Raw genomic sequence first — 26,537 nt, forward strand, 5'->3', positions numbered from 1 at the left:
CTTGATTGAAACATTTATTATTCGGATGACGGTGCCTGGCTTGTACCATCACATACATAAGATGACAGGATGCTTAAAATCTGTTTCATATATAAATACAAGTGACCATTCTTCTTAGAATAGTAGTTTTAAACAACATAGTAAAACCTGAAGTCGACTCTTGAGGAATCGGCGCTCTCAGTTTCTACTCAGTCAGTTCTAAAGTTCTAAATCACGGCCGTAGCGGCTCTTCTCCGGCCCGCTGCCTTCGCCCCCCCGCCCGTCTGCTTGCCCCGCCTGCGGCCGGCGGCCGAGTGGCCCGGCCTGCCCGTGGTGAAGGTGATGCACTGGGAGTCCAGGTAGTCCACCAGCTTGGCGGCACCCAGGCGGATCCCCGCCGCTTTGAGTCGCTCCTGGAGCCGGGACAACACCAGAGGCCGGTACTGGAGGATCTGACCGTACAGCTCCGAGTCGGACAGGATGAAGGAGCGCACCGCGCGGAGGCGATCTTGGAGGCGGTTTGCTGACTGGGAGGCAGAGACGCCGCCGTCGCTGTCCGAGTCGGAGGAGAGGCGCAGCTCTGGGTTGGACCTGCTGAGAGAGAGATGGAGTAGATTACACACCCTGTCTTTAAGGGCATCTTATGAACCCGATGAAAGAATAAGAGATATTGTGCGTACAAGAAACACTCCCAAGAGGTTTGCTGTTACTTAACACCTGAGATGATGCAAACACTTGAATAGACACAGAACCTTTCGGATTCTTCACTGGCAGCAGTTGAAGAGGCGTTGGAGCTCTGTGAGGCAGACAGCTGCTCTGCCTCCTCCTCTCTGTCGGCTTTAGGAGGGGAGATGGCGGCGGGCGCTCTGGGCTCTTTAAACTTCACCCTCTGCGTGCCGGACACCGGTCTGTTGCCAGGAACTGCGTGGCTCGCAGAGGGTGCCTCCTCCTCCTCCTCTTCCTCGGAGCTGACCAGCTGGTGGGTGTACTGGTGGATCTCCTTCAGCTTGAGGATCATCTGGCGCTTCGGTAAAGGCCGAACGCCGAACCTGGACAGAGGAGAAAGTAAGAGAGGACAGATGGACGAGCAGCCAGACATGGAGAGCAGAGCCAGACTAAGTTGACAGGGACACTGTGGGAGGTGATCGGATAGCCTCCTCACTTAATTGGCTTGATAAGAAAAGAAAAAAAAAAACATGGCCGACTGACCTGGTGAGTTTGTTCTTGAGCTCCGGCGTGTCCATGTCAGAGTAGTGGGGCAAGGGGGTGATGGGCACCAAGGTGCGACGCCTTTTAATCTGTGATGACGCTGATGAGACACAAACAGGAAGACTTTAAGCACCAGAACATAATAAATCAAAGATAACTGAATGCATCCAATTCAAAAGTTCTAGGTTAAATACTTCTTTAGATAAATACCGACCACATTAGACATTCCTTATGTTTTTACGTGACGTTGAAGGCATTATTTGTGTTTTTGGTCCATGTACACGTTCCCCCTCATCTTGCTTTATCCTACTCTAGTTAGTAATTAATTGCATTTCAGAAGGTGAGTTGACAAACATACTGGAGCTAATTGATCGTGTGTGAACGAAAATATTATCTTATATCTTATATTGCTTTGGATTGTTATGTTTCTGTCTTGATGCACCGATGCTTTCACGGCCAATGAACAGTTTGTTTCTACATTTATACGTCTTGAGAGGACAATAACTCAAGAAGAACACCACAAGTTGTCCTGGAGAGCAGACGATGCGGATGCTTTCTAAACACCTTTCAGCATAAATGTGCATATGAATAGAATACATGTGACTGCATTAAGACAGCTACCTCTTTACTCTTTAATACTCTAAGATACTGAAGGCATGTCGACGTCACAGCATTGCAGTGGGAGTCAGACTACTTACCTGGTGTTTTGAGCTGAGCGGAAGGGTTCGCCCTCTGAGAGAGGGGAAGAGCCTCCGCCTCCTCGTCTTCCTCCCAGCTGTCCCATATTTTGGAGTCCAGGAGGCTGTTGATGATCTCTGGAGCGGTGTGGCCGGTGGGGTCGGGTGGGGAAGGGGTAAAGGAAAGACCCGTAGGAGCTGGTGGACCGGTGGACGGTCGTGAACTGTGGGCTTTGGGTGGAGAGGCGCGGTGACTGCGCGGTGAAGGGTGGCGGCCGGTGGAGGAGGACGACGACGACCCGGCTGCCTCTCGTCGTCCCAGGCTGCGCTCGCCTTGCTGGCTGGACGCTCCGCTGTCCTCCAGCCTCAGACTGAAGCAGGCCGGGTTCGCCTCGAAATCCACAGCGTCGAAACCCCACGAGTCGTTGAACGCGATGGGGGGCTCGTCCGTGAAGCTCTGCTGGAAACTGGATTCAGCGGCATCTGGCTCATCGCCTAGGTCTTTATTTTCACACCCCATCTCTCCTTCTCCCTCGTCCTTTCCTAACCCTCTCCCCTCGAGCTCAGACCCTGCGCCGTTGTGACTGCTGGACTCAACGGAGCGATGACTTTGGCGAGAGGATTCACCGAACCTCTGTGAACCACGAAGACCCCTGTGAGAGGAAGACGAGGGCGGATGAGCGCGGTCAGACAAGGGGGACAGATGAAAGCTCCTCAACTCCGTCCCTCCCGGGCTTTCAGACGGCGCCCCGTCCCTTCCGCGACTTGTCCAACTCTCGTCGAGGTTGCCGTGGAGCGGGGAAGGGGCGAGAAGAACGGGGACCTTGTGGAGCTCCGTGTGCAGAGGAGTGCTGCTGTGAGGCCGGGGCTGGACGTGGAGAGGCGGGTCCTGCTTTGAGGAAGTCGAGCTTGAGAGCGTAGGACGGCACGGAGGAAGTGAACCCGCTCCTTTACTCGCGCCACAACTACTGGGTCTTTTAGAACGAGGGTCGAGGTCTGAGCTGGAGCTACAAGTCTGGTCCGGCTTTAACTTGGGAACACAGAACACAGAGGCTCTGACCGGACTGTTGGAGGTTTGCGCTCCGTAGTTAATTGGTAAAGCAGGAGAAGAGAAAACAGAGGGCGAGGAGGTGTCACCTCTAGGGAACAGCTGCGTCCGGCACATGCTGCTCTTAGTCTGCGTGGAGCTGGTCGCGGTGCTTCTGTCGGGCTGGACCGGTGTGGACGGGATCAGCCAGGACACTTCTGGAGAACAGTCTACCGGATTCTGGTCACACCAGGGACCTAGATGACTTTGAACTGGCGCCGCAGATGGATCATCGGGACTTAACTCTAAACTGCTGGACTGTGTATTTGGCAGGGTGGGTTCATTGGGTGTCGGGACTGGTTGAGGTTTGATCTGGGTGTAGCTCTGCAGTTTCTGTAGTGAAAGTGGCGAAGGACCGTGGGGACTAAGAGCTACCTCCATGTCCTCGCTCGAGTCAGACAAAACAATGAGCTCAGGTTCCTTCTTCTCACAAAGACTACGAGGACCAGGACCTCCTCGCTTCAAAGCCAGATCATCTGTTCCCTCGTCGTCACCCGCCTGACCGGGAGACTGACCCGGGATAGGCAGGTTGGACCCATTTGGCGGAGGGCTGAGGGAAAGGTCGTCAACCACGCTTGCTGAGGACTGAAGCAAAGAGGGCTCAGATGAGGGTTGATGAGGGGGCTGGCGTTGAGGGGTGTGCGTCTTAGCCGGGGCAGAAGTGGAGGGTAAGGAGGAAGGATCTTCTTCCTCGTAGACCCCCAAGGAGTCTGAGAAGAGGCGGTTGTAGCTGCGATCCAAGCCGGGGTCCGGCTCCAGTGGAGAGTTTGATGGACTTCTTTTGGGTTCTGTCAGTTTTGTTAACACTTCTTCTCCGTCGTCTTCCTCGTCTACCTTCTCCTCCTCCGTGCCGTCTTTCTCCTCCTCCCTCTTTCTCTGCGTGGCGGCAAACTCGTAGATCTCCTCGAGCTCCTCCTCGTTCACGTTGTCCTCGCGGACCGAGAGATCCGCGAGGAGAACCACGGCCTGTTGATCGTCTTCCAGTTCTCCCTCTTCGTCCCTCCCTCCACCCGGATCCGTGCCGTCGCCGTCTTCATCCTCTTCGTCCCACATGGAGCGGAGCAGCTCCGCGAGGGCCTGGTGCGTTTGGTTGTCGACATTCTCCTCCCGGTTCATGTGGTCTTCCTCATCCTCCCGAGTCGCTGGGTCCTGTTGGTGAAGCTCGCAAAGCAATCGTAGCTCCTGCAAGTCAAACCTTAACGAACACAGAAAGACGAGAGAGAGAGAGGAGTCACAACACTGTATTCAATCTTTCCAACTGAGGAACAATGTCATTTTTTAGGAATGTTTGAACAATTTTCATCTCTTGTAATACTTGAGCGGACTTTCTTAAAATGTGATTTTGAGAATTACAGTGAGACAGCAGAAACAAGGTACACAGAATCAAATTAAAGCACATCTGGTTTCTTTATCCACCATTTTTTAAATTGTTAAGAGACAAGTGTGTATGAATGTCCTGCCTGCTAACCTAGACGCCAGCTCCAGCACATGAGGCCGAAGCGATGCTGGGATGGAGCAGCGGGCCGTGTAGAGGTACCGCAGCAGAGCCAACAGCGCCTGTCCCGGGACGTCAGTCACCAACACTCTCTGGGCTTCAGGCCCGCCTTCCTCCCGCACCCCGAAACCACTTTCATGCACCTGTGAGCGGAGCAGAGCAACGAGGAGAAAAAGATGATTCTTTTGTAGAATTGTAGAATTTAGAATACAACAAAAACAATATACAGAACCACTGACAGGAAAGGATCCAACACACTGAAGCTTTCTCAATAGATACCAAGTCCAAATACGTTTTTAGCAGCCTAGATTGAATCAATTTGGTTTCCTCACCTTGACTTAACAAGATATATAAATATAATAATTAAACATCTTCATTTGCATAACGTTTATTGGAGACAGGTTTACCACCAGCTGTAAATAATGTCTTCTTCTATAAGGGGAAAAAAAGGATAAACCACTGATTTTAAAGATGTTTATGTAATGCTTTAACCAAACAGAATTAAAAGGGCTTTTGATGCGCTTATCATATTTAGGGTGATGAAAGACGGAAGCTAGGCAAAGAAGACGAAAAGCTGTTTTAATGTAGAACTTGTAAAAATGTTATTTAGATTGACTAGCTGAATATTCAGAAATATGATTCAGAAAAAATCTCATCTTGGACGGAGCTGTTGGGTAAGTAAATTCCGGTTTTAGTCTTATTATACTCTTATTGTGTCTTCTTCCAGTTATAATAATATATGTATTATTTAAAAGTCAACTATGAAAACAGATTCATACATAATTAGGCAGTCCTGGTTCTGCTACTCTGTATCTAGAGGGTGTGTTTGGCAACGCACACGGTGAGATGCTTTACCATTTCAGCCAGCAGGGGGCATCGAGCATACAGCATGAAGGAATGAGCGAAGTAGACCTCTCCACTGTCCACCTGGAGCTGCAGGTCGCTGAGCTGAGGGTTGTTCACCATGCCGCTCAGGTCTGATGCCAGTCTGGACAGCGCCACCTGGAGAGGAAACACCAGCGGGAAACACTGGGGTCAGTGCACTGCAGAATTATCACATTGTTATTACATATCTGCACTGCATGCATCATCTCAGTCAATACCACTGATGAGATTAGGTCAGATACAAATGAAGAAGAAGATCAGAAGTCAGGATCCAGGCTGAACATGTCACAATGAGTAGCGATTGTGGGCGGTCTCACCGATGGGCGGCTGCCTCGCTCTTCGTCTGGCCCCGGCTGAGCCGCCGCCGCCGTCGTCCTCCTGGCTCGGCAGCGAGCGTCCTCTGAATGCGCGCGTGTTGGTTCTGGTAGGAAGCCGCTCGCACAGAGGTCCGCCTGCTCCTCGGACTCCTCCAGGACGAAGCCGCTCAGACGATTGTTTGCGATCTGACTGGCGCTCTTGTCTGCGGGAACGAAAGACAATCAGGACCCAGAACCGGTGACCAGTTAAGTCACGACTTAACAATTTGGGCTGGTGAGTTGCAACAGTGTAGCAGTATGCTAGTATCCAAAAGTCAAAGTTTAACAAACATTTTAAAAAGGAACGTATAATCAAGGTTTGTTGTTTTCAGTTGTGACTCATTTTCGTAAAAAAAAAACCCCGACACAGAATAAGTTCACTAGTTACCTTTGTCAGGGCCTGAAGCAGTGTGACCACACTGGGTGAGGGTCACGCCATCTTCAGCCAGCTCCATCAGGTCCATGAGGAGTGCCCGGCTGGTGGAGGGAGTCGTCTGGGAGCAGGACGGCAGGATGGAGGCCATGGTCCCTTCACTCACTGGTTGGACAGAAGACTGAGGCTTGTTGGTGGTGCTGGAGGTGGCTGCGTCAGTCTAGAAGTGGAGGAGAACAGTATCAATGTCACTCGGCTGTGATTTGATCCACGGAAGCTGATAAATGAAAAAAAACAAAAACACAATGTCTCCCTTCACAGCTTCAGAGACTGTTGATCTGTCCTTTAATATCTAGGATAGGACAGAACTACCAGACCGTGTGGTCATCTATCTCGAGATTCGAAAAGAAAGCATGCAAACAGGTCTCCGGTCTCTCTCACCGTCGGCGATTCCCACGGTGTGATGAACTCCCTGAGCTCTGGAGTGTAGAACTCAGACAGACGGTCGGAGGCTCCGTCCGGCAGGGAGCTCTTCTGCCAGAGGACGGCAGCACCGCTCCAGCCGGGCAGACTGCTGGGGCAGCGGGTCGGGGTGGGGGGAGAGGGGGCCCGGCGGAGGAGGAGGAGCGCAGAGACGCGCTCCTGCAGCCTCGTCAGAGCCGCCTCCGCATCCTGGACGAGGAGGAGCGGAGGAGGACGAGGGACGCCGCCCTTCTTCCTCTTGCCACGCCCCTTACCTGCACCAAGAACAGCAGAGGAGAGAGAGGGGGGGGTGAATGTATTTAAAGAAGAATCTTTTAGCCCTTTGTCCACTAAATACAAATGAATTTAGGTAATATCTAAAAAAAGATCTATTGTCATCTAAAACCAATTATTATTACAGTTTGTGCCTTCCATTTGTGCCGAGTCAGGCTGCTGAGTTATCTTAAAGTATACAAAACCCCCATAATTCATTTGATCATGAACAAATAAATGAAACACAGTGTATTCAAAACAAACCACACCTTCTGCCTTTGTATAATTAAATTGATAATTCGTTCTATTTATAACAATTATAAAAACGTAGCATAAAAGCAGTGGCATACCTGAGTGTGTGCCACACTGTGAGCTATAACATTCTCTTGCAGATGATACATTGACGTTACCGTCATTGTACCTGTGTCTGTCCTCCTGGAGATGTGGGAGGCGGCAGTGTTTGTTTGCGATTGCGCCTCCGACTCCCTCTTGCCCCGCTGCTCCTGCTCCAGCAGGGAGGAGGACAAAGCCAGGGCCACCATGGTGTCTTCGTCCAGGGGCGCGGCCTTCTTTCTGGGCTTCTTCTTCGCTGGCAAGCCCGGCTTGGACGGGCCTTTTCTTTTAGTGCCACCGGTCTGCGTGCTAAAGAGAATATCTCAGAAACGTTGGTAGAATAGGGGCAACCATTGTCGCTCAGAGGTGTATTACGGTAATATGGCTGGACTGCAGTACAGAGGCTGACTCACAGTGTGGAGTCGGCGGGGACGTTCTGGGTCTCCTCAGTCTGTCTCTGCAGAGCCTGCAGCAGCACGGCCGGAGCGACGCCCATGTCTGAGGAGCAGCGCTTCAGGTGGGCCAAGCGACTCTTCTGGGACTTGAACTTCCTGCCACAGATGGGACAGTCGGGGACACCGGAAGGCGGGGGAGGCGGGGCTGGGGCGCTCCCTTCACTCTCATCCAAACACCTGTAAAGAGGGATCGCTCTCCCGTTCAGTGTGTCCACCACTCACTTCACTTCACTTCACTTCACTTCACTGCTGCATGTCCCTCTGGATACAAGCGTCAGTCAAACGCCTACACTGTAAAATGTCCAAACCTGTTGAGGTGCTGCGTTCGCCCCTCGGGTGTCATGTGCGACAGATCTCGGTGGCAGATCTGACAGAAGAAGAGGCCTCTGTCCTCCAGGTCCACCGTCTGGGCCTCTGCTGCCTCCCTGTCCAACTCCTGCTGCAGCCGCAGGGCCAGAGCCTCGTCGCTGTCCTGGGGCTCCGGGTGGAGACCTGGACTGAAAGAGTGAGGAGGAGCATCTGGAAACAGAGGGGCGGTGACAACACAATTCATTTAATGGACTAATAACATGACCGACAACGAGGAGAGCCAAAGCCGGCTGTATTATCTCAATCATGGATGATGATGATGATGATGATGATGATGATGATGATGACATTGGCAACAAGGCTGCATACTAACAACCTGTGCCGACAGGAGCATCGCTTCACCTGGTCTTTGTGTCAGAGGTGGAGCAGGAGTTGGGTTTGCTGGCTGACTCTTGTCTCTGTGCACCATCTTCTGCGGACTGGCTCTCTTGAACTGCTGCATTCTGTGAAGTACTTTGTCTTTCGCCTCCAAACCTCTCGGTCCTGCTGCTGCTGCTGAAGGCACGACTGACGAGCCGGCATCTCCTGCATCGTGAGCAGTCCCTCCACATACCAGATGCTCTTCTGCTTCTGCGCCAGTACAAACGGGCTGAGACCCAGAGTCAGCTTCTCTCCTCCTCTTGTCTGCATCGCTCGCCTGACTGGAGGGCTGATGCTCTGCTTTCCTCGGCTGCCGGCTGGACCCACCTGGTTTCTTGCGGACTCGTTTTAGCAGCTTTGAGCAGAGATCCACAAAGTCCTGGTCCGAGTCATCCATGATGGAGCACTTTGTCTCACATTAAAGAGGCCGTGCCAGCAAGTCCCCAGCTACACCGATAAGCCTGCAAAGAGAGCCGGTTTAAGTTGGAGCCACTGATGTACAAAGTTGGGCTCAGGGACCAACAAGGGTCCACTTTGACATAGTAGCAGTGTAAATGTGCACGTTAGCGATATTAAGTAGCCAGTACTGCTCGTTTACTGCACAAGACAACAGCTATGGAATCATTCAATGCACACAAGTTCAATTTGGGACAATTTGCAAACAAATGTTTGAAAGCGTACGTTTGTAGAGGGGAATATCAGTTGCAGCGAGCTAACGTTAGCTAGCTGGTCGTGCTAGCATGTGTATCCTCACCCAGGTTTGATGAGTTCGCTCCTCGGCTTTAGCTTTCCGCCTCATCGCTGCTCATTCGCGAGTCTGCCGCGATGGCGAGCGACTCTCATTCAATTTAAAATACACGCACGCATTACTGATCAATTACATGCCTGATAAAACGAGCAACAAAAACAAAACAGCGGGGTTTATTTACATTTCAAAAGCGCGCACGCTCAACCGCTTCATTTTTTGCGCTTCCGGGTCACGTGACGGTGCACGAACGAATGCGCGCCTTCCAGGTCACGCGACTGCAACGCATCGGTATCGACTGATGTTATGGATCAATATGGACTTACAGAATCACTTGAAACGTCTATAATAACAATATAATAATCTAGCCTGATAACTTGAAAATGTATGAATAATTAGAATGTTTCACATTATAAGTAGAATGTTCTCTACTCAAATACAATTTAACCATTTAACCACTCCTACATTAAAACTAAAAACTCCCATAACTGTGATCATGCACTTTGATCTGAAATTATGAAACGCTTCAAATTCACCCACTCTTTCAATCTGTAGACATTCAGGTGCAGGATGAAGTTATAGTGATCTCAAAATCAATAGTTTCATTAGAAATACATGTGTTTAAGGCAGAAACTAACACTTTCCAGGCGACTGGAAAAGCAAACACCAATGTGAAACAAACGAACACAAAAGTAGCACACAAGAGCAATGCCTCGTTATTTAGTCAACAGAGTACTGGAGTTCTTCTGCTGCACAGAGTTTATTTAACAATATGGTATATAAGTAAGAAATGAGTCTTTTAACCGGTTTATACAGTGTTTTCATTTTCTCTTCCTTATATTTATAGTATTTTGCTTAATGACTTGATTTACAATAGGAGAAGAAGTAAATCCCCCTAATTCAAGTTTTTGTGACATTTAATTTCTCCTCAGGGTGAATCTCAAATTGGCCCTTCATCCATAGAAAGCACACAGCTTAGTGTAAAGTTGAGAGGATGAAGCGTCATCAGAGATGTGGCCTACAAACAACCGGTGATCATTCCACCTCAGCTTAGGAGGCTGGTCTCTTTCCTCACACTTTCTTTATACACTTTACAACATTTGTATGACAAAAAGTATGACAAAATCATTTTAATGTCAAAGCAACAATGTCCTACACCTGCAAGACAGATTTTTTTTTTCTAAATTCCAGGGTCGCTGAGATGTGGGTCGCACTTCTTGCCGTCTGTGTTTGTGGAACCAGTCGGAGCTGTAGTTACTTTAGTGACTGTGAGAGTTTGTGTCAGTGTCGTCATGTGCGCCTGTATACATGCCCGTGAATAAAACAACTGCCGCAGTCCATTTTCCTATTTCAATACAACTGAGTGCTCTTCATACACACAAAGAAGGAAGGGAGCGGTCCCTGAACGCACCGTCTTGGAGTAAATGGTACAACACTAGATTACAATTGCCAGGAATGACAGCTTGAAAAGAGAACGAAAACCCTGGCCCAATTCCCAGACACGATATTTTACAGTTTCAACACAACAATGCTTGAAGTTTCTTTTCCAAAGGTACAAAATAAAAAGATATGAATAATATAATGCAATTGTACATTTTCTTTAAAAAAGAAAAAATAAACGAGAAAGGCATGTAACCATACCAAAAACAAACCAAAAATAAATTGAGTATTGAACACATTTGGTCTCAACCAAAAAATATATTCTTTGTGGTTTAAATCTCACTTAACGACCAACTTTTAGGAAACAATTACATTCCCTCAAAGTGTTGACTTTTCTTTTTTTTCCCCCACCCTCGACCAAATTCTCTTTTTTTTTCTTTTTACAACAGTTGAAACTTTATACATGTCGGTACAAAAAAAACCTTCTCAACCTTAGAAAGACCAAACGAAGCGGGACAAAGAGTCTGAGGGGTGGGAGGGTGGGTCCCTGGGAAAGAGACATTGTGTCCTTTAGTTCCAAGCAGAAATGCTACAATCCCTCCACAAACTTCTCCAGAGTGTCCCCTGTAGCGTCTCCCACCATCCCCAAGTCACTGTTCAGTCCCACCCTGTTGGGCGTGTTAAGCTGCGGTAGCATGGCGCTTTGTTCTGGTGTCCCCAAGTGTCCCTGCTCCATGGACCCTGACAGCGGGCCCCCGAGTACCGGGCGGGGGGAACCCGAGTGCGGATGCTGCGGCGAGGGCTGGGGCTGGTTCTGGACCTGCGGCGAGGGACTGGAATGTGGCCGCTGCTGCTGGGGCTGCTGTTGCGAGGGCGGACAGGGGGACTGGACTGGCGCGGGGGAGCGGACCTGGTTGTTGAGGGCATTGGCTAGTGTGGGCTGGCCGGGTAGGTGGGCTCCGCCCTGGGGCTGGCCAGCCAGCAGGTGGGTCTGGGGGCTCATGGGGCTGGGCTGCGCTGGAGAGCCCATCTGCTGCTTGAGGATGGCCTGCTGCTGCTGCTGCTGCTGGGGAAGTTGCTGCTGGAGCATTCGTTGATGCAGCAAGTTCTTGGTGGAGTCCATAACCATGCCGGGCTGTGCCATCTGAGCCATGGGTGGGAGCTGGCCCAAAGGTGCCCCAGCTGCTGCTGCTGCACCTGCCTGCATGGCTAGCTGCTGCTGCTGCTGCATACGAAGCTGGGAGTATGTAGCTGCTGTACCCTGCGCCTGAGCAGGGAACTGGCCAGGATGGCCCTGAGGCATCACTCCCTGTTGTTGTTGTTGTTGTTGTTGTTGTTGTTGTTGTTGCTGCTGTCTTAAGAGCTGCCGACGGTAAAGCTCCTGGATCTGGGGGTTGGTGTGTGCTGCGTTTATTAGCTGCCCTTGAGCCCCTAATGCAGCCATGCCCTGCGCAGGAGGCTGCTGAGGCTGCTGTGGCGGCATCCCCGGCCTCTGCACCGCCCCTCCTGGCATGGCCATGGCCTGCATCGGTGGCATGCCGGGCTGCTGTTGCTGACCCGCTTGCTGCGGCTGGTTGGCATGGTACTTGGCTGTTCGCTGTTTGATGAAAGCAGCCATAAGCTGAGGGTTTGATTTGAGGATGTTTAGGACTTGCTGCTGCTGCTGCGGTGAGCTGGGAGACTTGAGTGTGCGGAGAAGGTCCTGCAAGGCGTTGGGCGCAATAGCGCCGGGTCTCTGGGGCGTTTGTGGCCGGGCACCAGGCTGCTGTGGAATCAGCATCCTCTGGCCCTGCTGAGGCTGCTGCCCTGGGGCCATCAGGGCTCGCTGCATAGTCATGGCCTGCTGTGGGGTCTGGCCCGGGACGAGGCCCGGTTGTTGAGTCTGAGCCGCCTGCATTGGCCTCGCGGCTCCGGGCCACTGACCCGGAGGCATGCCCGGCTGCAGGACCTGCGGCCCCCTTGGCCCCGGCACCATCTGCATGGGTGGCTGCATTGGTCCGGTCATGCGCTGCTGCGGCTGCTGCTGGGGGCTCATGGGTAAGCCGTTCATGTTGACCCGGTAGTTCTGCTGGTTCTGCTGGGCCTGTGCCATCAACTCGATGTGCCGTGCCATCTTGACTGCAGCGAGGGGAGGCTGCTGCTGTAGCTGCTGAGGCGGCTGGGCCGGCTGGGGGAGAGGGGACTGCTGTTGGTGTAGAGGGGAAGCCTGGGGCCCATGTTTGCCCTGGGACACAGGCGTTTGAGGCTGGCCATTGTTGGGAAAAGAGGGGGACATGACGCCCGCCGCGTTGGGGGTCTGCGGCTGGTTGCAGAGCGGCTGTTGGGGCTGCTGAGGAGTGTTGGGCTGGGCATGGGAGGTGGGAGTGCTGGGAGCGGCTGTGGCCGGCGGGGACGGTAGCGGCATGGTTCTGCCTTGCATGGTAGCCATTCTTCTCCTCATCAGCTGGGCCTGCTGGAGCCTGTGCTGCAGCTGCTGCTGGCGTAGCTTGTGCTTGATGTTCAGGCAGAACGGGACAGGACACTTGTTCTCCTGACAGTGCTTGGCGTGGTAACAGCACAAAGCGATAAGTTGCTTGCACACGGGGCAGCCGCCGTTGGTTTTGCGCTTGCAGCCCTTGGTGTGCTGCACCACTCGCTTCATCTTCTGGCAGGACGGCAGAGAGCAGTTGGCATTGCGACACTGACAAGCGTGGACCAGGGACTGGATGCAGCGTTGGATACTTAAGCGCCGGCTCTCCTGCGGGCTCTTGGAGGCCTCTCCGCTCTGGCCGTTGCTGTCGTCGTCCAGGCCAAGGCCCCACTTCACCATCTGGTGCTCGTGGCCCCTCACGTTGTAGCAATTAATGCACAGATCAAAGTCCTGCAGGAAAACAAAAAAGGCCAGACGGGAACACAGTCATGAACACGAGCTTAACCAAGTCTCATAAAAAAAAGTTTTGCCTAGAGTTTCACAAATGTACTCCTGCTGTTAAGAATATCAGTGAATATCATCCCGGTGTCTTATTTTATATTCGTTTGTATATTGTGTATACAGTTTCAGGTACAGGACACTGACACAGAAGTCATTCCTGAGTAAAAAACACATCACAGCATACCAACAGTAGTAGTAGTAGCAACTCACCTCGCACACAGTGCAGTGCCAGCGCGTCTCTACATGGTGCTTGCACTCGTTGCAAGTGTAGACAAAGCGGTCCTGTCCCTGGTTGTGCAGCTCAACCAGCATGCACATGGTGCTCCACTTGCACCTCCTGAGGGAGCTGAACTCCCAGTGTTTGTCCCTGGCCAGAGTCAGGAAGGCATCGCGGCCGTCCATCAGGTCACAAGAGAGCATGGGGTCAGGGTCAACGATGGGAGGCAGGGTGTTGGCCATGGGACCAGAGTGGAGGTGGATCACAAAGAACACCTTCATCAGACGGAGGACGACACGCGGAAATGTGAGTTAGAGGAGCACGAGCAAAACGGAAACGCTATTAAAACGTATGAAAAGATTTCCCTATATTCACTTTATCGGGAAACATCTAACCTCTTTGTGTTTCTCCATGCTGGCGTAGAGCTTCTGGGACAGATCATTGGCTACATTCGGCATCCCAGGTTTCTTCTTATTGGCTCGGCTGACGCTGCTCTTATTTTTATTGGTCTTCTTGTTGTTCTTCTTTTTAGCGTTTTTGCTGTCACTTGGCGTACCCTGCAGGAGATAGACGATGACAAAAATTGACGAAAACAGCTTATTACATGTTCACATGGACTCATTACAGTATGATTTTGCTTATCTTCATCATAACACATGTTGAAAACAATATTCCAAGGATTCAAAAAAGGAGTCGTTTGTGAAAGACTGTTAAATCTGTAGAAGCTCGGAAGAGCAAAAACATCCGTCAAAGACGACAAAACGGGAGCAGACGGTGGATTTGTAAATCCCGGCTTTGATAGCACCATATCATCAAACCATGACACCAACGGTCGCACCTCAGGGGTTTCAGAAGCAGCAGTGTTCTCCTCCTTCTTCCTCTCCTCCTCCTCCTGCTCCAGCTCCTTAATGCTCTCCTCCAGCACGTTGGGCCAGAAGTCGCCCTCGAAGTACGGCAGCTCATTGGCGCTGGTCAGACGGTCCTCTGTCGCCTGTTTGCAGATGTCCTGAGAGGAAGGCAAAGAGACAAGTTATTCAAGATGCATTTTATTTGCTTTTCAGTAATCCAACATATTTTACATATTCAAAGCATTTGTCTGTTATTACAGACAAAATAGCAAATGTGTTCAACTTTTCACGAGCCCCTTATTCAGACGTCAAGTATTTAAACCGAAGTGTCCCCTCCTTACCTTGTAGTCATGCAGAATCCTCTCTGCAAAGGCCTTGTCCAGCATCTTCCTGTACCACTCTTGCAGCCTCTTGGGCTTTGGGATCTTCTGGTCAACAGGGTGACAGTGGAAGATGTAGTCGTCTCCCTCACTGGGTGGACACGCCCAGATGTGGCCCTGGGCATAGCTGCGGGGACACACAGACCAAATAATAAGACCAAAGAGACCACGTGTAAATTGAGACAGCTGTTTGTCGAAATCACACCGCAAATTTCTCTCCAGAGGGAGGGGAAGGGAGCATTAGAGCGAGGCCTACCCGAGCTTCTTGACATATTCTAGATAGCCGATGAGGATCTCGTGGTACACTGCCGTCCGTAGAATCCGAGGTCTGAAGAAGTGAATACTGTCAAGGTAGGATATGTAGACCCGTCTGCAGAGGTAGAGAGAGGGAACAAGGTACATTTCACTCATTAAAAAAAAAAAAGCCCTTTATTGCCATGCGCTACACTCAATGACGGGCCGTACAGACCTAGTGTTGGGGAATGAGCACTCGGAGCCGTACTCCTGCACGTGCATGCCAAAGAAGCACACGTCCACGCCGTCGATCTCCTCAAAGGCGAAAAGTGCTTTGGTTCTGTAGGGAAAGGTCTCGGGCATCTCCCCCGCGTCGACAAACCTGTGGTGATGAAGAAAAATCAAATATTAAAATGCGATCTCTCGTTAAGATGGTGAAACTAGAACACGTTGTAATATTCTGTCTTGGGTTACTGCCAGCTAAAACGGATCATGATGGTGCACTCTGAACACAATCCATACAAAAAGGTGCCGACTGTGCAAAGCTGTAGCTTATATATGGTTTCTGTTACATGCTGTAAAACATCTTAAAATCTGTATTATCGTGTATAACACACTACAGAAATGTTATATAACAGTTCAAAGTTTTTATTTTAGTGTGACTATAAAGCCTTCTAAAAAAAAGAAAGAGCATAATGGGACAATTCAAGTGAAATGAAATGAAGTCAATAAAAAGACGATGGCCTTAAATCCGTCAACCTGAAGACAACATGTTGACGGATGAGGGCCTCCTCCCTGAGAGGACGGGACGAGCGGACTTTGATGGTGTGTGAGGATCAAACGGTGACCGACCCTCTGAGGTGCTCGGGGAGGGTGTGCACCACAACCAGTATAAAAGGCTTTACAGAGGCCATTCAGCTTTGCATGGCAGAGAATAGAAGGAATAAGCTCAGGACAAATAGGAGCTGTGACGGTGGATCAACAACAGGTATTTGGTCGTCAACAACATTATGGCATTCCCTTATCTCGACTGTTGACTCTTCGGTTGTTCATTTATTTGACCAAAGCACGTTTGGTTGCTAAACAACGACCCGGTAATTAAAAAAGTAGAAAGTAATTAAACGCACCAAAGCGTACATTACAAACACCCAGTTCTCCGTTTCTTCCCGTCGGCGACGCTCTCACCTGGATTTCATGCCTGGTTTTACTTCCACCGTTTTGTCGGAGCTCGCCACCACTCGCACAAACACCTCTCCGGCCTCCGGGTGGTTCTGTCTCTTCAAGTATTTATTCACACGGTCCTCTATGTACATTCCCAACCGTGTCGACTGCAGCCCTACAGTGTACAGACGCACAGGAGAAATCCATGAAAACCAGAGATTTTAAAACAGGATGAACATATTTTTTAAAAAGCAGGGGATTCACGTTGGATACTTAAAGTACTACTGCAGCAGCATTCAATTTAATTAAAAGAGAAAAAGACAAGAACAGATTTATGTGAGACCATGAGAGCTCAGTCGAAGGTTCAGTTCGGTTACATTATGATGCGTTCAGGCTCCGTTCTGTTAAAATGAGTATTGAACCACTACTTAGCACCATATGCCAAAAAAAAAAAAAAGGTCAGTATTGTTCTCCAGGGCTACAAACACCAAAGAAAAATACCAGAGAGACCACAAAAAAAAGAAGAAGCCAGAGACAGACTTATGCCGCCCATGTGCAGGGGGTTTGTATTATCTGGTGTCTTCAGTGCTTGCGAGACAAAACGGCAGTAATCGGTGGACATTTCGAACACATGTGCAGAGATTTGAACTAACGTTTTGCAGAGAACTTGTTTTCCTTTCGCGTCTTTGCACTCTTCTTCAAACAATTCTCACAGATGAATCTGGAAAGAGGGAAGAGAGAGAAGTTACAGTTATTGTTACAATTAACAAACATAAAATGTGTCCAAAAAAAAAGTTATGCAAATCTACTAAAAGTAGGAGACGACATCTCACCCAGATGGCCAAATGACATCGTAGTGTAAGACGCATATCTGGTGCATCTTCCGTCCACAATCTTTACATTCAACAAACCTAAAGAGAAGCAAGCGTACAGTCAGACACTTACAAAAAACAACTGATGCACTGGTTTTTAAATATTTCTTATTTCATGCGTCTATTCCAACTCTCAAAACTGACGACATCTTAACTGCTGACGCAGCAAGCAACCAAAGCCAGCGCGCCTTGGAGAGACGAGATCATATTGAACACAAAGTCACAAAGACGATGTGAAAGACAAATCACTGCATATCAAAGAACTAAGAGCCTCGGTTCTCTGGTGGAAAAAGTCATCGGTCAGACAAGAGTGTTTGACACGAAGCAGGTGGCGCCGCCTCGCTGCCCCCGAGGCCCCGCCGAAGCCCAAGTGACTGATCCGAGAGCTCCAGAGAGAAAATGTGCAGATTGTTCACCAAAAGCACAAAACACAAAGCCAGATGTGAAAGATGTAAGATGTGATGAGGAACATGCAAGTGGGGAGGGGGAAAAAAGAAGAGCAGAAAGAACGTGACGTGAGCTCCGTGTCTACTTACGGCTCAGGGTCGAGAACGTCGTTCTTCTTCCGTTCAAACTGGTCCTTTGAAATCATCCTGAAGAGTCAGAGAAGAGAAGGGAAGAGACAGAGGAGAGGTGGTGAGAAGACAAGACTTTGAGCTGCATGGTTGCCGTTTTGAAGCCGACCTGAACGGGTTGAGTGAGAGGGAAATTTACTTTCCCTTATATTAGTGGCTTTATCGATAGCCAGTTTACTCACGTCTGTGGCTGTGCAGGATCATCTCCCAGCGTCACACTCTCCCCCTGGATCTCATTGAAGCACTTCTCACAGAAGTGATACCTGCAAAATGACACATCTAAAATTCAGCACATTCAACGCTCACTTAGTATTCGGCTACTTGTGCGTTCAATACGATTCGGCACAAAATAACTCTTTTGTGTTTTGTGACGGAGAGCGGGGAGAAGCCCGAGCTCCCGTTGAGAGTGTAAATGGACTGTGCTGCAGGAGCCGCATGTTGTCTGTCAGGCTGCGCTCTATCACCGCTGCTGCTGCTGCTTCTGAGCTGCTCCGCTTAACAGTGCCCAGTTGAAGTGTGAAAAAAAGGGGGCTGCAGTAACGCTGTTTATGCAGCAGGGGGTGCAAGGGACTGTGGCGCAGGCAGTCATCTGCTGGATTTCGACGCTGAGCAAAACACAATCAACCCACTGCTTTGTTGCTCTGTGCCCGACGCTCTTTTGGGTTTTAAAGTCTTCAGCGCGTTTCCCCCTGTATGTGCAACACTGGCAACCTGGCCGTTTAATAAATGTTGTGAGCAAAACCCATTGTTGTAGTCTCCCGCCGTGCCAGGACCTGGAGGCAGAGCCATTAAAGCCAGGATGTGTCAGGATGACACTACCAGCCCCCCGGATCACAGTGGTCCCTCTAGAGCTGCAGAGGAACAGATCCCGGGCTGCTGCAGGCGGCGGCTAATACGGTTGAAATTGCTGCATTTATTGGCCCGTGAAAACACTTGGTGAACAACTGTGCATGCAAATTGTGCGACACGTGTAAAATGATTCAGCGAGATTACAAATTCCAACAGATATTATTGAATGCATAGCTCCGTTTACGGCGGGGAAGCAGACATTCACGCATAGACGCCCGTTACCTGTTCTGGTAGCTGTAGTATGTGCCTCCAGTGGGTATGGTGCAGAGCTGCTTGCCATAGCAACAGAGGGTTTGAGGGGAGAACTCGTACTGCAGACACAAGCAAGATGACAAAAGTGAAAAAAAACAAAAAAAACAACAAGATTTATTCATTCCATAAATCCTTTTCATCAGGAGCTGTTGGTTTAGCATTTAAATTTGCTTCATCTTTAGTGAGCAGTCAAACTCTTACTCATCCTTCTGAGTTTCACAAAACAAAAAGAGAAGTACTAAACATTGGGTTTTTAGTAATTAGGCAGCAATGGAACAAAAAACTGTTTTTTTTACAGCCATTTATGGCTAACGGACAAAAAACCCATATCCCTCTTTAACAGCCCCTTCATCTCACCTTCCTCCCGCAGCAGTAGCCCAGGCCCTGCATGACGGGGTCGATCTCGGACTCGAACACCTCGGCCAGCTTGGAGCAGTACTTGTAGACGCGGGACGTCTTGCGGTTGTAGAGCCAGGCGTTGTTGAACATCATCCAGACATCGTCAACGTATTGCCAGGGCTCTTGGTATTGGCCCGTGTCAAGCTTACGCTTTATTGTGGACAGGTCTATCGGGTTCTTAACGATGTCAAAGTAGTCCTGCAGAGAGAAGAACACGGTTGTGTTAGAGATCAATAGAAAGTGAAATAGTGCTGCTGAATTGCGGGGCATCCATCAAAAACTGTACAACATCCCACGGGCAACACATTCGTCATTTCAAAAAGGTTGCGTTTGAAGTGTTGAAGTGCATGTGTGCTACGTACAGGGATGCCCAGAAGCATGGGGTCCACTGGCTGTCTGAAGGGCAGCGACTCGGGGTCCTGCCTGTAGAGAGACTCCAGAGTCGGCATCAGAGCCTGGCGCAGCTCCTCGGGCTTAAAGACTGAAGGATGAACAATGGACGAGGTACGTGTTAGCAATCCAAAAAAGTGAGAAGAGGGAAAGCAGGGTTTACTGTACAGAAAAACTGTGGAGAAAAAAAAACAACAACCAGAGGCTACTAGTTCACAAAGACACCAGACTCTCTGAACTATTGACCCGTTAGTAAACTACAGCAACATTAATATCTGGCCTTGCTGCATTTTGTTATCTGCATTACATCACCTGTTTCTAATTATCACACACTTTAACAACAGAAACGACACCCTGACTCGTCGGGTGTATTCTAGCAGCAGGTGCACAGCCGGTTCATTGTGTGTGTAAAGTGCAGCCAAGCTCAAAGAAGCCTTACAAGAGTCTGGACATTGTTCAGAGTCTCAGAGCCAAACTCATACCGAGTCATGGGCGTCTCACAGCTGGCACAGAGTGGATGTATTAACATTACTGGCACTGACGGAAACCCTCTCCGCTTACTGAGTGGAGAGGTCAGACTCGGCACAGATTGTGTTCATTCGTTGGCATCAGACTCACTTTTCCTTCGTGACTGAGAGGGGGATGAAGAGGCCGTGCTGTTGGCTCCACCCTCTTCCTCTTCTTTGGGTTCCGTCTTCATTTCCATTTTTTTCTCCTCCACCTCCATTGGCTCCGGCTTCTCCTCTGGCTCCTCCTTCTTAACCACCGTTGAAGCAGAGTCATCCTCAGTCTACAGACAAAAAAAAAAAAAGGGGAACATGACCCATTAAACAAGAGTCATGTTTTAAAAGTGAACACTACGAAATGTTGGATGACTGATAGCACTGGTCTCTCATATTCAAGACTTTGATAATCATCCCATGAAAATGTCCATCTTGATAGTCTATATACTAAAGATAAAGGAGTGTAGTTATACACGTATCTATTGCTTATCCTCAGATGCTCCTTGCATTGTTTAGGTTTAAGTCCAGTGATTCAGGAGAAATAATTATGTTCTTTAACAACAAGAAGAAGACATATTCATTGGAAAAAGAGTGCACAAATGAGTTTACAGCAGCGTAAATCAACCAATGGACAGACGAATCAGTTGACATGTATTTAAAAACACATCGATTCAACTCACCTCCATCTTGGGCTCAGTTTTGCCGCCAGCGGCCTTGAACTCTTGTTGGTCATGGTGTGCCTCAGCTTTGACCTCCTGGACAGGCAGGTCTGCTCCGGCGCTGGCAGCTGAGGCTGGCGTGGGCACCCGGTTGTCCAGACTGGCCCCTGGTTGAGACAGCTGAAACGGGGGGAGGGGGGAGGGGGGTAGAGACAGAGGCAGAAAAGACAAATATGAGGTATTGGCAACAGCTCAATTGCATTTTGTTTTTTTGCATGCAGGGCTGAAGCCACAACACAGATGAGCCCCTCCATATTGGTTTCATTGCTCCCTTTGTTGAAAGATGTCAACATTCCCATTGTGATGGATGCTACAAGCAGTGGTGAAGATGCAGTTATCAGACAGAAAAGGTGGATGGGACGGGGGGGTGGTACATGACAGTCAGAGGGGGGGATGGGAGTTTGGAGGGCATGCTGAGGGTCTCAGTCTCACCGGCGTGGTAGGGGGCTGAGGTGGGGGCTGCTGCGTCTGTGCTGCTGCAGGGAGTTCCACCTGGGGTTGGGGCTGGGTGGGGCGGGGCGGGGTGGCACCCTGGGCAGGGGCGGGGCCAGGGAGGGTGGGGGTGGAGCTGCGGCTAGAGGGCTGGGGGTGTGGCAGGTTAGTGACCCCTCCGGCCGTGGAGGCGGAGGAGGCAGCAGGAGGTGGCGTGGTGTGCAAGGGGGATTGGGAGGAGGCTAGCTGAGGGCCCAGCAAGGGGCCAAGTGCATTCATGGGGAGGTTAGCGCTCTGTTGTTGTTGTTGTTGCTGCTGCTGCTGCTGCTGCTGCTGCTGCTGCTGGAGAGAAGGACACACACAAGTGGCAGGCGGACATACGCACACACAAGATTAGCAGACAAACATAAGGTCAACCAGACAAACACCACACCCACAATTTGAGGTTAGTGAGCACCTTGTGATTGGCACAAGAACAATCTAAGAGCAATTAGTGCGTAGTGTGATCGGTGAAAGTAGTGTGAGTTTTAGTCCCCCGGAATTAGCGCAACTTCGTTGTCGGAGAGCGTTACTGAAAACAGCCGAACCCGATCAGCTCCACGCCCCTCGCCACGCCTCACCTGGGTGACGGCAGCCTGTGCAGGTGGCTGGCCTACGCCGGGCCCCACGGTGACACTCATGGCCCCCGTCGCAGCGGCCGTTGTTGATCCCGGAGGGAACTGGGTCTGAGCCAGAAACTGTCCCTGGCTGGCCGTCTGGCCGACCATGTTGCCACCGCCGTGTCCGGCTATCATGCCCTGGGCCTGGGGCATCCTGGAGGGAGACATGCCCATCTAACAAGGCAGGAAAAGAAGATGGCGTCAGTGTGGGAAACAGTGACAGGAGTTTCCACTGACCAAACCAGAAGCACGAGCCGCGACAGAGACCAATCGCATTACTGGCATTCCGGCCCCATAATTATAATGTTCAATGACATTCTTCCATCTATAATACGTGTTTTTGTGTATCTAGACTTCCCTCCGTTTGCAGTCCTCTAGATGTCTATATTGTCTACAGTGCTGAAGTAATTACTAGAGTCATCCTTTTTGTTATAGAAGAAAAACAGACTAGTGCTCAGACTAGTGCTTTCTTTAGTGCCTTGAATGTTTCACCACATCTAATCTAGGTTGTCCAGAAAAGCTGGTACAGTCCAGACTGATGCCATTATCCTATTTTATTTCATAAACCATTAGACATATTTACACATTCAACAACTTCAAACATCGCATCGTTCGTAATTAATTACTTGCTTTGAATGATTTTGTACATGATTGATGAACGATGAAGGAAACGTGTAGCTCATCACAGATACAGCAGCTTCTTATTGTGTCGTCCATCTTAACATTCACCAGCTGCTGACCGGTCGACTACATCTTTAATAAGTCTGAGGTAGCTTGTGCTGACAGAGCGTGCTACTTATATGCCTATATGTGTGTGTGTGTGTGTGTGTGTGTGTGTGTGTGTGTGTGTGTGTGTGTGTGTGTGTGTGTGTGATTTGCGTGCCCCTCTGCCTTCTTTACCGCTGGGACGGAGCTCATGTTCATTTGCTGTGGGTGGTTCATGGGTGAGGCAGCGCGGGCTCCCATCGGTGTCTGGGATATCTGGGCGTTGGGCAGAGCCATGTGGTTGAACTGGTTGACTCCTGTACGGAAGAGGAGACCAAAACGTTAAGCATCAGAAGTACTGTCCAATCAAAGACAGCGGTGAACGTTTATACATACATAAAACTTTCAGTTCAAGCAACACAAACGTTTGTCTCTTCCCTGTGCTTGTTTGCCTTTCATGGACTCATCGGTAAAAGTGTTCTGCTTCATTCAGACTTCCTGATAATGTGGCCGAGCATTTGTCCCCTTATCACAATCATCTTTACCGTTCCTCTTCCTTTTGTACATCTTCCACATGTGTGTTTTCGCTGTATCTGAATTGGAGAATTACTGTGAGCAAATACCTTGTGACACCTGCATGCGATTCATGATCTGATTTGGCATATTGGGCAGAGGAACAGGTCCATCTATGAAACAAAAAGAAAACAAACCAAAAAGCAGCTTGAAGAGCAGCATAACCAGGTGTAATGAAAAAAAGGGAAATAATCAAATCGACTTTTCTACTGCATGGTTTTCCATATAAGGGTTAAACTTTCTTAACTTTTTCCAAGAATACAAGAAATTGAACGTGATAAATGGCTGGATATAGAGCAATTCAATTTAGACAACCTATGCATAATCTAAAGATTAAATACCCAGATGGGAATATTCATTAGTCAGTGAATAAAGTATCTGACAAATCAAGAAACTGAACCACAATGATGTGCGACATTTCACACAGTTAATAACAAAAATGGAAACAAACTACATTGTATTATCAGGAATATCAAGGACACAAACGGTCCCGTTTCATAAATGTTTGTTGTCGTTGTAAACACTGCACTCACTCTGTGGCCTTGGGCCAAAGGCACTGGGCTGGGGGAGGCCGGGCTGCTGGCTCCCCTGGGTGGCCAGAGGTGCCTGGTTGATGATTTGCTTCTGCAGCCTTGAGCGCCTCTTCTCCTCCAGTTCCTTTTGGATTTTATAGATTTTCTCAGCCAGGAAGTGATAGTACTCATCCTGAGAGGAGGAAAGTGGAAGGAGATGGTAAATTTGACAAAAAAAAAAAAAAACGAGCAGTGTGTGTGTGTGTGTGTGTGTGTGTGTGTGTGTGTGTGTGTGTGTGTGTGTGTGTGTGTGTGTGTGTTCTAGATAAGGTGAGCAACCTACCCGGCTGTTAGCTGACTCGTACATGTCCCCCTCCACTTTTCTGGCGTAGGCCACCAAGTTCTCCATTCGTCTGTCCTTCAAAGCTGCCGGGTCGGGGGTGGGGAATATGGCTTGTACTCTGCCACAAGGAGCACAGAATTTGCAGCAATGAATATTTAATTCCCTACTAACTGTACTTAAAAAAACAACAACAACAACGTACATTTACAATCAGGGTTAAAAGGAACAGCCAAACAGACAGCGACTAACAAATAAAGACGCTTAACAAGTCTCACGGTTCTCCAGCAGGGCTGTGCACTTACAGTTTGTGTACCAGGTGATTGCGCAGGTCCTGAGTGACGTGCTCATGCCACGCTTTCCTGGTGCCTGTGGCAGAGATGGGTGCTGCTGTGGGCAGGCTGCCCATTGAGCCCACAGCTGACCCGTCGGACAGCAGCTGACTGGAGGCGAAACGGGACGACAGAAGTTACGGCGTATATTTCTCCGTTTTGAAATATAGTTTCTTTTTTTTTCTTTTTTTCTCTTCAGGCAACTGCACTCATATTTGCATCAGAACCTTTGCATTTTAAAAAAGCAGCTAGATACGGTTTGTTACAATTAAATAAACATTTAGGATCAACAAATGCAAATGCAGGCGTTGGCCCGGGACTGACTTGTTAGTGTTGAGCGTGTTGGGGAGGGAGTCTGTGTGCAGGTTGGTCTGTTCTGAAGTGCTCACGGACAGTGCTGCACCTCCAAGAGCCATCTGGTTACCTGTGAATACAGAACACAGAGTAAACAACACCTCCTTGAATTAAAAAAAATATAAACAGAGCTCAGCATAATACAACATGGCCGCCATTTATACAACTAAAGCGTACTATGTTACTATGCAACCAAAAGAAACATTACATACGTACATTTCTGACTCATTTAGGAGCCTTGAAGTTTAGGACTGCATCTAACGACTTCTTTCATTGCCAATTACTCTCCTGATTTATCGATTGGTTGTTGTCTATAAAATGTCGACAACTCAAAGTTATTCTGTTTACGGTCACGACCAAAAAAAAATATATACATTTAAGAAGCTGGAATAAGAGAATTTTGACATTTTTTCCTTAAAAAACTACTCAACCTGATTGAAAATAGTTGGTAAATAGGTTTCTAAAAGTGCTTATAGAAAGTAAAGGGATTCAAAAATCACGGCGTTTGGTTTTACCAAGTGCATTGATGGATCTCATCTGCGGAAGCTGTTGCTGGGCCTGTGCGTTCTGCGCGCCTGCCGTCTGTCCGGGGCCTCCCGGGGCCCGCCCAGTGGCCTGGCTGCTGTAAGGCAGCCCAAGTGCCTCGTAGGCTCTCTGCATGGAGCTGGGGTCTATGGGGGTTGAGGTATTGATGGTGGGAGCACTGGGCTGGCCCACACCAACTGAGGACATGGCGTTCTGGAGGCCCGTACTGGGGGAGCTCAGCATGGCTGGGGGGAGAGACGGAGCCGGAAAAACGCTCAAAAGCATGAATATACAATTTGACATGTTGAACATCTTGCTCACTCTACTGCTAAAGAACGCAAACAAAAATGCAAATGTTGACGCTGGGTGCCAAGCCCAATAAATATGAGAAGAATCTGCTTTGGCGAAAACTCGGCGACAGCCTAGAACCAAAGCACACACATGCGTACACACTTTGACCTCTGGCGAGATGAAGTCACGAGGCAAAACGATACAGCGAGAACATAATGTAAGGCTAAACGATTGAAAAAGCAGTGAACTGAATAAATGCATTAATCCCTTCGGCGGACAGAGCATTAGCATATTTTTCCGGGTTCAGGCTTTGGTCGGGCTAAATAAATGTGAAAAGACAGAAATTGGAGGAGGCAGGATAAAGAAATACGGCATTCTGCTTGTGTTGGCAGGAGAGACACAAGCCTCTGCATCATGTTCTTTAACATGCAAGCCAAACGGGGACAGACCAACCCTGGAATGCTTTAAGTGATGAAAGATGCTGAGCAGAGAGGTGACGTAAAGAAATGAAAAGAAAAACAGAGGAGCAACAAAAATGAGAGAGAAAAACGTAAAAACAGGGTAACTGGTATAAGTAACCCGGAAAAGAATGGAAAAGATGGCCGGGCACAAAAGAACAGACTGTGAATCTGTGACAACAGTTACATGGAGAGAAAAACAGAACAGAAAGAAAAACAGTTTTAGTGCGAGGCAAAGAGAGAGAGAGTGTCAAATTCGACAGTGCTCTAGAGGGGAGTAGCAGTAAACAGCCCAACAGCCAATGGCTCAGCAGGACGCCTCTAGCACACGCTCTCTGCACCCCCCCCTCCTCCCCCCCCCCCCCTCCCTCCATCACACTCCTTTCCCTATTGTGTATCAGATTACAAGCCCAGCAGGACCACTCGTACTCACCGAGTGCTTTTAGTAAATGTGGAGGAGCAATGAATTCCCTGAATAGTAAAACATACAAATATCCGACGCGCAAAACATAAGAGGTGAAACGGCTGACCAAAAAAAAAAAAAAAACGTCACGTTTTCAGCCGCAATTTTTTTTTTGCCGGTCACATTTACCTTCATACGCTGCTGG

At 49.2% G+C, this 26,537-nt stretch overlaps 2 protein-coding genes across 6 annotated transcripts in view; both read right to left on the reverse strand.

Moving 5' to 3' along the window:
- Window position 1: 1 nt before the first annotated feature.
- slx4 (SLX4 structure-specific endonuclease subunit homolog (S. cerevisiae)) lies at window positions 2-9,266 on the reverse strand. Of its 2 annotated transcripts, none has more exons than XM_068726750.1 (14): window positions 9,068-9,266; window positions 8,296-8,774; window positions 7,893-8,103; window positions 7,543-7,761; window positions 7,218-7,438; window positions 6,503-6,798; window positions 6,077-6,281; window positions 5,650-5,852; window positions 5,303-5,449; window positions 4,421-4,590; window positions 1,887-4,147; window positions 1,189-1,288; window positions 732-1,028; window positions 2-570 (listed from the first exon to the last, which is right to left on the reverse strand). In XM_068726750.1, exons 2-14 carry the CDS (start codon window positions 8,708-8,710, stop codon window positions 207-209), a joined length of 5,109 nt encoding a protein of 1,702 aa, XP_068582851.1. In that variant the 5' UTR covers window positions 8,711-8,774; window positions 9,068-9,266; the 3' UTR covers window positions 2-206. The 2 variants fall into 2 exon arrangements, with proteins under 2 accessions (XP_068582851.1, XP_068582852.1); XM_068726751.1 differs by lacking the exon at window positions 9,068-9,266 and adding an exon at window positions 8,995-9,015.
- Window positions 9,267-9,769: 503 nt separating this feature from the next.
- crebbpa (CREB binding protein a) overlaps window positions 9,770-26,537 on the reverse strand; it is a 35,723-nt gene continuing 18,955 nt past the window's right edge. For 2 of the 4 annotated variants that reach the window (XM_068727644.1, XM_068727646.1), the window contains exons 5-30: window positions 25,171-25,425; window positions 24,626-24,725; window positions 24,275-24,412; window positions 23,973-24,090; window positions 23,651-23,822; window positions 23,168-23,230; window positions 22,740-22,861; window positions 21,801-22,013; window positions 21,181-21,516; window positions 20,710-20,868; window positions 20,145-20,316; window positions 19,499-19,617; window positions 19,095-19,334; window positions 18,708-18,796; window positions 17,819-17,899; window positions 17,598-17,654; window positions 17,023-17,100; window positions 16,843-16,910; window positions 16,214-16,364; window positions 15,264-15,410; window positions 15,051-15,164; window positions 14,756-14,921; window positions 14,405-14,572; window positions 13,962-14,123; window positions 13,560-13,841; window positions 9,770-13,298 (exon numbers count right to left, since the gene is read on the reverse strand). In XM_068727644.1, coding sequence (XP_068583745.1) covers window positions 11,028-13,298; window positions 13,560-13,841; window positions 13,962-14,123; window positions 14,405-14,572; window positions 14,756-14,921; window positions 15,051-15,164; window positions 15,264-15,410; window positions 16,214-16,364; window positions 16,843-16,910; window positions 17,023-17,100; window positions 17,598-17,654; window positions 17,819-17,899; window positions 18,708-18,796; window positions 19,095-19,334; window positions 19,499-19,617; window positions 20,145-20,316; window positions 20,710-20,868; window positions 21,181-21,516; window positions 21,801-22,013; window positions 22,740-22,861; window positions 23,168-23,230; window positions 23,651-23,822; window positions 23,973-24,090; window positions 24,275-24,412; window positions 24,626-24,725; window positions 25,171-25,425 — 6,041 coding nt within the window. In that variant the 3' untranslated portion in view covers window positions 9,770-11,027. The remainder of the gene's footprint in view (window positions 13,299-13,559; window positions 13,842-13,961; window positions 14,124-14,404; window positions 14,573-14,755; window positions 14,922-15,050; window positions 15,165-15,263; window positions 15,411-16,213; window positions 16,365-16,842; window positions 16,911-17,022; window positions 17,101-17,597; window positions 17,655-17,818; window positions 17,900-18,707; window positions 18,797-19,094; window positions 19,335-19,498; window positions 19,618-20,144; window positions 20,317-20,709; window positions 20,869-21,180; window positions 21,517-21,800; window positions 22,014-22,739; window positions 22,862-23,167; window positions 23,231-23,650; window positions 23,823-23,972; window positions 24,091-24,274; window positions 24,413-24,625; window positions 24,726-25,170; window positions 25,426-26,537) is intronic. The other 2 variants (XM_068727645.1, XM_068727647.1) reach the window with 2 other exon arrangements.

The sequence above is a fragment of the Cebidichthys violaceus genome, unplaced genomic scaffold (assembly GCF_023349555.1).
Source record: "Cebidichthys violaceus isolate CVI_PGR_0920_01 unplaced genomic scaffold, fCebVio1.0.p SCAF_4, whole genome shotgun sequence".
NCBI classification, from domain to species: domain Eukaryota; kingdom Metazoa; phylum Chordata; class Actinopteri; order Perciformes; family Stichaeidae; genus Cebidichthys; species Cebidichthys violaceus.

Bases quoted from the DNA above. Each gene is read 5' to 3' on its own strand.
- slx4 (XM_068726750.1), bottom strand. From the start codon at position 8,710: ATGGATGACTCGGACCAGGACTTTGTGGATCTCTGCTCAAAGCTGCTA. The intron at 6,799-7,217 runs GTACAATGACGG...TTCTTGGTGCAG, and splicing joins CTCCAGGAGGACAGACACAG to GTAAGGGGCGTGGCAAGAGG. The intron at 5,450-5,649 runs GTGAGACCGCCC...TTTCCTCTCCAG, and splicing joins AGCGAGGCAGCCGCCCATCG to GTGGCGCTGTCCAGACTGGC.